The sequence below is a fragment of the Bactrocera latifrons genome, unplaced genomic scaffold (assembly GCF_001853355.1).
Source record: "Bactrocera latifrons isolate USDA-ARS-PBARC rearing strain unplaced genomic scaffold, ASM185335v1 scaffold_105, whole genome shotgun sequence".
Lineage (NCBI taxonomy): Eukaryota > Metazoa > Arthropoda > Insecta > Diptera > Tephritidae > Bactrocera > Bactrocera latifrons.
The window spans coordinates 312,799-322,381 of record NW_017534464.1 but is presented as its reverse complement, the minus strand read 5'-3'; the positions used below and the strand labels follow the sequence as shown (position 1 = coordinate 322,381).

At 39.4% G+C, this 9,583-nt stretch overlaps 2 protein-coding genes across 3 annotated transcripts in view; both read right to left on the bottom strand.

The window, feature by feature from the left end:
* LOC108969638 overlaps positions 1-852 on the bottom strand; it is a 64,176-nt gene extending 63,324 nt beyond the window's left edge. For both annotated transcript variants that reach the window (XM_018934489.1, XM_018934498.1), the window contains exon 1: positions 369-852. In XM_018934489.1, coding sequence (XP_018790034.1) covers positions 369-476 — 108 coding nt within the window. In that variant the 5' untranslated portion in view covers positions 477-852. The remainder of the gene's footprint in view (positions 1-368) is intronic.
* A 322-nt stretch (positions 853-1,174) lies between these two features.
* LOC108969405 (putative GPI-anchored protein pfl2) overlaps positions 1,175-9,583 on the bottom strand; it is a gene marked incomplete in the record, with an annotated part of 63,179 nt that continues 54,770 nt past the window's right edge. Inside the window, 4 exon segments of the mRNA XM_018934102.1 lie at positions 1,175-2,968; positions 4,467-4,627; positions 6,904-7,036; positions 7,587-8,266. Of these exon segments, the coding sequence (XP_018789647.1) occupies positions 1,175-2,968; positions 4,467-4,627; positions 6,904-7,036; positions 7,587-8,240 (2,742 nt within the window).

Sequence of the window (9,583 nt, the reverse complement as noted above, 5' to 3'; positions counted from 1 at the left end):
TTTGCATAAATCTTTTAATTTTTATTACTTCTAACCGAAAAAAGTTGGAAAATGTTAAAGCCGAAAAAATTTAAATGTTCTATTCAGTTTACCCTTTTACTCACATTTTTTATTCTTAAATTAAATTTGTTTTTAGAAGAGTTTTTTCCATTACATTTAAGTGAAAATAAAATTTTCGAAAAGTAAATTTCGTATGAAAACAGAAGTAAACACTGTTTTGTAACTCAAATTCATACCGAAACCGACTACAAATTCACCAAAAAAAATTTTTGAAAAAAAGTCCCAAAAATCCAAAATTTTGAAAATTTGATCTTCACACAGTAGCAATTTTCCAAATAATTTTTCACATTTAACTCAAAAACACCTACCTGTTTGCAGCGTTTCGAAAGACTTCTGCATAATTTCTTGTAGAAAGGCGCCATTTTCGGTTTGTCAAAATGCACAAGTTCAGTGTCAATATTTTGATAATAAACCATGAGTATTTGTATTATTCCACAAGCACARCACACACCAAATTCAATATAAAAATTTAAGTTTTCAAATATGTACGTTTATGAAAGTTAGAAAATTGCCGCACAAATGTTTTGGCGCAGACTGTTTACATTGCAGTTTGATTTTCGAAAATTACAGAAGCAGGAAAGTACTGAAAATCGTTAATCGAGATGATTGCAGTAGTTTTSAGTTTCGCGTTGAAACACTTCAAAAACAGTAAACACAATTATTTTTCTAATCTCAAAATTTCAAAAAGTTTTCGGAAAACAGCACTGTGTTTATTTTACTTTTGTTGTAAAAACAAATTTTCGCACTGAATTTTTCACTTCASCAAAATATGCAAATTTACCGTTGCGTTGATCGTACGTAACTGAATGCGACGATCGTGGCGGCCGCTTCTTTTATGTGCCTAAACGAAACRAGGCGCATTGAGTGGGAAAACATTGTTTTGAGTGCGCAAATGAGTGCAACTCAAGGGAGAACAGAGGAAAATATTTAAGGAAAATGCTGACAAGAAAGAAAATACTCAAAGAAAATGAAAACAATGAGCGATTTCTCCGAAAATTATGCATACAATTTATCTAGCAGATACAGAAAAATTAGCTCGCAAGCACGCTCATAACCCCACAGATAATATAAATAAGTATGTGTATCGCACATACGAAATGAGAATGTGTTTGTRTTAGTGAACGCTTTCTTTTGTACTTACTTGTTGCACGACAATGGTGGCACGCGGCGATGCATTCATCGCCACATCCATTGGGTTTGGGGTGACGTTGATGGGCCCAGCGCCAACGCCTACCGCTCCTCCAGCTGTCAGCAGCATACTGCCCATGCCGCTACCTGCACCCCTTTGGCTGTCATCCAAATGGTCGTGCGCCGCATTTGGCACGCCTGTTTTTCCTGCGGACTGCTTCTTCTTCGACGATCGCTTGCGCGGATGCATCATTTGCGATTCGGCAAAGAAATCGACACGTAAATTTGGCAGTGGCGGTGATATCGTGCCGCGCATTGACCCGGTTGGACTGGACGTCGGCGCCACTGTACCTGCAGCATTGTTGCCGCTTCCATTACTGTTGCTACTGCCATTTGTCGCCTGCAGTGTGCTGCCAATCAACGCATTATTATTGCTGCCGGATGGACTACCACCCGCTAGCGGCTTGACATGCGGTTGTTGTTTCGGTGGAATCTGCTCGAATTTCGAGGCAATCTCCTCGAACTTATTTAGCTCAGCGTAAGATTTGGGTGAATGTTGTCTACTGCCTAGACTGTTGCCACAAGCGATCGTCGCATATTCGCCTGGTGATTGTTGTTTGACCTTCTGCGGATAGAAGGCATCCGTCTGCGGTATGTATGGTTGACTTTCACGTATCGTCGCGTGTATTACGGAACTAGGTCGGATACGTTTCGAATTCTTGCGCGACGGTGGTCCGTTGGTCTGTGCCTCTGCCGGCTGTTGTCCGCCGTGTTCTTGTTGTGCCAAAAGCTTGTATTGCTGAAAGGCCTCGCCCGCCTTACTGGGCGATATATGGTGAACGGACATTTTGCGCTCATACACCGAACAGGGTTCAGCATCATCTGTGTCGCTGGACGTAGTTGKCGAACTGGAGTTTTCATCGACCGCAAAGCATTCGCGCTGTATGCGTTCATAGTCAATCGCTTCGCGATCGAATGGAAACATGGTGGATTCTTTGATGCGTCCACGCTCGCTGCCGCCCGATGAGGAGCTGGACGAGTATTTGCGCTGCTGTGACGCTGGCGATAGCTGTTTCGGCTTACCGCCGGTACTAGCAAAGAAGTGCCCCTCTTTCATGGTTGGCGGCGCGGAGCTAGAGGGTGAGCGCCGTTGTTCGCGTTTCGGACTAGTCGCCGCACCATTGCCAGCGGCCGTATAACGCTGACGCGTACTGCCACTCGTTTCGCGCGAACGTGATTTTTTGCTACGTGTGCCCTCCAAGGACTCCTCATCGTCGGCCAGTTGGTGTTGTTCATAGTAAGCTTGGGCGACGGCAGCTGCGGCTGCATGCCGTTGTGCCGCATATGCGCGATATTTACTGCGATTCGGTGAGATATCACGACGTCCACCTGTTGGACTGCGCTCCTCCATAAAATTGGTCGTATGCACGCGTTGATCTTCCCAATTACTGCTGCGACGTGTCTGTTGCTGCACCGGCTGATGTGTGTGCTGTTCCTTGAAACTGAAGTGTGTGCGTGATTTTTCGCTTGTGCGCGCCGATTTCGGTGATATTGGTGGATCAAATGTGAAGTGTTTAGTGCCGCTGCTGGGCGCCGGTGCAGTATTCGGCAGTCGCTCTTTGCCATTGTTGCTGGGMGYACTGCCGGTAGTGGCTGTTAGCTTGGAGGCGGGTGGTGCGGACGTGCCGCATTTGTTGCTCTGTTGCCGGCGATGCGAGGCAAGCAGCGGTGTGGTAGACGATGGCTCAATGGTAATAATGGACAGTGACGACTCTTGACTCTGAAGTGGCGAATGTGGAGGAAATAAAAATAGTGAATAATTTATAGCAYTACAAGTATTAAATGGGCTTCAWTATARTCTACTTCAAGGTGGGTTGTGCAAAAACAGAAATTAATTTGAAGCACGTACGAAAGTCAGTATATCTGAGTAATTTTATTATTTTAATAGGTAGTCTAGTGGTGGTAGGTAGTAGTGTTATCAGCAATGTGACCCCAGAGCCCATGTACTTTTCTTTTTCCAATTATATTTTTAAATCTGTGGTGAACCTACGATATATGTTGATCAACATATTTATACATCTCCTTAATAAACCATATTAGATTAATTGAAAGCATGGTTAGTCCACATTCGTTAACATGGAAAGAAACTGTTATCCTATCATAAAAAATGTATGTCATAAAGAATATAATCCATTTACACCTAAATGACGCTGAGATCGCTAACTGTGCCCTCAAATGTAGTTAAGGAGTGTCTGTTCTCATTTGAAATCCATCCAATTACTTTATCATCAGACTCGTGTGGGTGGGTGTTTATAGTGAATAGTCGTAGTTGAGAGTGTACATGAAGACAGTGGAGAGTCCATTCGGCGTTGTTCGCAGCAACTCGGACTGACATATGGAACGACTTGCCGATAGCTGAAAGCGTACAAAATACAGCTTATGCAAGATTGAAGCCGCTCGACCTTCGCAAGCGACATCGTTTGGCATCGATCTTGAAAAGCAAGAAGTCCAACGTTTTCTGGCTCAATGGGTATGTAAACAAGCAAAATGCTCGCATTTCACTCATTCAGAAAAACAATGGTGTGGTGTGATTTGCGGGTGATATGATCGGTCCTTATTTCTTCAAAAATGATACCGCTGAGAACGTAACTGTCAATAGCGAGCGTTACCGTGCCATGCTAACTGACTATTTGATGCCTGAAATTGAAGGTCGTGATCTCGGTGACATTTGGTTTCAACAAGCCTGTGCTACTTTCCACACATGACATCAATTAATGCATTTATTGAGAGGAAACTGCGGTGAGCAGATAATTTCTAGTTTTGGGTCGGTCGATTGGCCACCAAAATTGTGTGTTAAATACTGTTTTTAAATATTTTCACGATTGTTCTTGTTACCCACAGTCCTTCAATGCGAAGCTGTGGTGTTCTTGTGTGTGCAGTAGTCGTTTCCGGGGCTCCCGGTCGTGGGTTATTAAAGCTTTTTTTGCCCATGTGACTAAGAGAAAACCACCCGATGCTGCTGATAAGTACTTACGAGACCGCATTCGCTACTCTCAACTGGAAAAATTATCTATTTTCATAGCCACTTTCTATAATTCACTAACCAAATTCCTAAATAATATTTAAATGTTGTAAAGCATGTAAATTTTCAACATATTTATATCCCTAAAGGCAGCAGCAACCTTGACATCACATTAAAACTAATACTTTTATAAATATAGCATATTAACCCTTGCGCTAAACTGTTAAACGGTGAGAAAGTGTGATATTTTACTCACCTCAGTGCTATCCTGTACATTCATATCCGGTCGATTGTACATGTTGCAACTTGTTAATTCCAGTTCGGTGCCATTTTCATGTTCAGAATCTACTTGTATGGCGGTCAGCAGTGGTTCTTCCAGTGAACTGAACAACGGTTCACTCTGGCCCGAATTATCACCTGCAAAGCGAGAAAGRAAGGTGAGGATATTTTACATAAAATATACACATRTGTAAATATATAAATRCGGATTATRTGTTTGAAAACTAATACAAAATCAAAGTGAAATATCGGAAATAGAAAGCAGYAAATCTGTGTGAAAAAACATGTATGTATGTATGTATGTGAGTGTAAAGCGCCGACAAGTCGTCAGTGTCAAACGCAATTTAMATAAATCTTTGCATGATTGAGTGAACCCAATACATGAGTTAAGATACTGTTTGTGTGCTGCTAGCGATCTTTTTAGTTTTTAGCAGCATTTTTATTTGATTCTCCTAAAAGGATGCGATGCAGTCAACAGCTGACTATGCACACTGGAGTAACCAATGCAGTCGATTTAGCAATCAATCAATTAATCAATCGGAATAATAGTGAAAATAGTGAGAGAAGGGATAAACAACAAACAATTGGTGGCTTACTTTTTGTTTTGTTTTTCTTATGGATATAGATTGCGCTAAATACTAAGTATGAAATTCAATTTAGGTTGGTGAATGGGTATTTCGTTTTCAAGCATGGTATGAAAAAATTGTTTATTTCAGTAGATATCTACACGAAATTTGGCAAGAATCTTTGTCCCAGGCAACGCCAAAATCCACAAGTAGTTTGCTCAGATCGGACTAATGCAGCATATAGCTGTCATACAAACTCAGCGATCAAAATCAAGACCTTATGTGGAAAACTCTCTTATTTTACGATATATCTTCACAAAATTTTGGTGTAGATTATTATCCACATCATTTACTAAATTTCCTAAGAAATTTTTTAYATCGGCCTTATATAGCATATARCTGTCATACAAACTCACAAATCAAACTCAAGCCCTTGTATGGAAAACTGTTTTATTTGAAAAGATATCTGCACGAAATTTGGCATGAATCTTTGTCCAAGACAACGCCACAATCTACAAGTAATTTACTCAGATCGGACTACTAAAGCATATAGCTGCTATACAAGCTGATCGATCAAACTTARGTCCTTGTATGGACAACTTTTGAATTTAAGAAAATATCTACACGAAATCTAGCACGGGTTATCGCCAACGGCAACACTTTAATCGCCGAAAAATTTGTTCAGATCGGACTACTATAGCATATAGCTGTCATACAAACTGATCGATCAAAAYACAGACCTTATATGGAAACCTTTTTTATTTGACAAAATATCTTCATGAACTTTCGCACGGATTATTGTCAAAGGCATCTCTATAATATTCGGAAAATTTGTACAGATCGGATCATTATAGCATATAACGGCCATACAAATTTACCGATGAAAATACGTTTTCAGACAAAGCTAAACACATAGTTGCTCTTGTCAAGGATATTTGCTCCTTTTTCTTCATTTATACATTTTACTCAGGTTTAATAATAAATATTTACCTCAATGTTTAACACACGCCACCTAGTTCATCCACTTTCTAACTACTTGTAAACTTTCATTATCATCAGGGGTGAAATTATAGTTTTTTTTTCAATCAACTGGAAATTCTGTTGAATTTTATTATTAGTTTAACGCTACAGTTTATGCGAAAACCCGCTAGAACGGTCAATAGGTCAAAAATTCGCTTGAAACTTGCAAGTGAATTTGCATTAATTATACGCCCTGTCGTACCACAATGAACCGGTGCTTAATTATTTACTTATTTATTTACTATAGCAGCAGACTGCAATCGGCCAAATAACTCATTTATGGGCAACGAACTAAAGCTAACATTTTACGAGCTGGCGCGTTTGCAATTTTCGAACACTGACCGATGGCAATAAAAATGGCAGCAAAAAAAAAAAATAATAATAATAATAATAAACTAAAAAGCACGCAACAAACATTGTTAGCGCAACAAGCTAAACAAAACACATGAACTCTATAAAATAGAAGCGCGGAGTGTGAGCAAACACGTGCCGCAAATGTCTAACGGTTAAACATTTATACATTTTACTCGGGTTTAATTTATCGCCGGCTATTTCTCAATAATCAGCGTCTATCTAGTGTTTCCAGCAGACAATGTTGCATGCAACAGCCTTAACAACCTTTCTGGCGCTTTTTATATGAACACGAAAATTTCGGAAATATTTCATTTCGACCAAAATCTCGCCATTAATTATTTATTTAGCCACCGACTAATTTATTCAACTTTGTGTCAACCAGCAACACATAGTCATTAACCGTTCATTAATTATTAAATTMTCATTGTTGTTGTGCGTTTACACTCCATTATAGGCAGGCTGGCGTTAACTTACCCAAATCCAGTGAATCGCATGTTTCTGATGTGTCTGTGTGTGTGACGCTCGTCACAAGCGTCGAAGCCGAGTCGGTTGATGTATTGATGTTGCCATCGGTGATGGATGCTGACGAGGAACCCATTATGACAACCTGTCAACAAAATATATGCACATGAGTAGGATAAATATTTAACCGAAAATTTTCATATTTGTCATGAAATTATTAATATTCATAGTTTTTGATAATTATTTGTGAATTACTAGGCAAAATTTTGGAATTTTGATTAGAAGTARAGATTGCGGAGTTCAAAAGAAAGTGTTAATGGCTATTCGACCTATTAGTATATAGTGATGTCGTAAGGTATTTAATGATTAATTGCTTTAAACTTAAAGGGTGTTGRTTCAAGTTGCGTTTTTCATAAAATGTGATTAAATATTTTTTGATTATGATAAATTGATTTTAATTTACTAAATACTGTCAGTAGAAWTAATTGTTTTATATCACTTTATTGTATTATATTTTCAAAGCAATCTTTCGAGAAGCTGATCCTTTGCTTYTTTTACTAAGCTAACAACCTTTCCACATGCATTCAATGCCAATGAAGAATTGCACGAGCGGTATAATGCTTGTCTCATTTGGGCAAACTTTCCAAAATCACAATTTTTCTCACAATTCATCGTTGATTTCAGTGCAAACTCACCTTTGGTACAGCCGCGGTAGCAGCTTTCAGCGGCAAAGCGCCACTTATTGACGTGTGAAATGCAGCAGCTGCCGTGGAAATGGCATTTAACGGTATACTGGTCATCGAAGTGGTAGCCGTTGAGTTCATTTTTGATTTACGCCCACTCTTGAAGTACAATCGACGCAACGCTGTGGCTGACGACGATGACGAGGTGTTGAAGCCATCATTGTCCGARCCGCTAGAGGCGCTGCCRCCACTACCGAAACCCGCATTGATGCCAGTGCCACCATTCATATGCACCACTGCGGCAACGGTAGTGTGACGATTGTTAGCAGTGTTGTTGCTGGCGATGCGTTGATTATTAGTATTTGGAGATTTACTATGAATGCCGACTGGTGGAGGGCTATAGTTCGAGTTGTTGGTATTGGTGTTGGTTTGGTGGTTAATCAATGGCGCGTGATTGCTGTTAGTTGCGACGATTTTCTCCGCACTTTTTCCGGTTGTTGTTGGTTTTGTGTTAGTTACAGCAGAATTTTTCGGTCGGTGACCCAATGCAAGTGCCATCATGGCGGCCGAGCGTGTGGAAGCGTAACAGCTGGAAGCGGTGCACGGCTTGGTGTTGGCGCTAATGGTGGCACCTCCTTGCGTTGTTTGTGCAACCGTAACAGTCATGGCATGTATGTTGTTGGGTCCAACACCTGCAATACAATAATGTAATTGGCAATCAGTAAGCAAGTATGTGTGTGTGTAATGTAATTTGAACTTTCACAATGGTATTAGCAGCACAATGCCTGAACGCGGTTAAGCAAACTGCGGTTGACCTGGGATTACTCAATGCTTTCGCTTAAGTAACGGCATAATTATACCTAAGTACTTACAACTACATATGAACCACAACTACAAATGTCAAGACATGTCTAAGTAGCTTTAGCTATGCATAGCTATACTTTTAAGCTTAAACTCTTAGAGCTTTCACTTTGATTACTAGCATAMTCATAATATACATATGTAGTAACGCATATTACTGTCACTTAAATCAATATGCCGCTCTAATAGGATATAATTATTTACTGGTGATTCAACTTACTGAAAATTTCTTGGACGACCTCAAAGGCCCAATCACAATAACTATATCACTCAATGTCAAGCTGCCATTGCAGTTTCATTTACTGCCTTGGCAGTAACCACATTTCACTTACAGAACGCACAAACGACTCGAACACATTTACAATATACTGTACATATATACTTGATAACATACTCATGTTTCGGAAAAGCGCACAGCTCCGGTCTTACAATATACTCTGTAACAAAAATTTAATTCAAGATAAAGAGTTTAGCTTAGGTTTAGGATGCTCCACAGTATTGCGGATGGGATAAAGCTTTTTGTTAATGAAACATCAAAAATCTTAAAGATCTAAAAAAGAGTACTTTTCTCATTATTCATATTTAAAAACTATATAAAGCTGTACGTGTATATTTTTATACTTCAAGAGGGTATATTAAAATTGTAGCGAAATTTAAAAGATAAAGATGGAAAGGTTGGATACCCTATAAAGTATAACATGCATAAGTTGACTCGATTTACACGTGTGGCTGTCTATATGTGTTAAGGAGGAGTTTGAGTGTCATCACTGTAGAAAGCTGGCTTTCAGGAGACTGGATTTGTGAAAGAAAACACAGACTTCTGATTCTGTCTAAGCTTGGGCTTCCTATCTACTGGACATCTGAATATGTTTTTGCATAAGAGAAACTGCAGATACTCACGTTAAGCACACTGGACATTGTCTGTATGTATAATATATAATCGAACTAGTTCCTCTTTTGAGATATCAATCTAAAATTATACCAACGTCCTCCTGAACTGATCATTTCGGAACCACCGATATCATAACTGATCGACCAAAATCAAGTTCTTTTATGAATAAGTTTTCATTTGACGAGATAACTTTACGAAAATGCCAGCCATCGCTACAAACAAATTGTGCTGATCGTACCAGTATAAGATTTAGTTT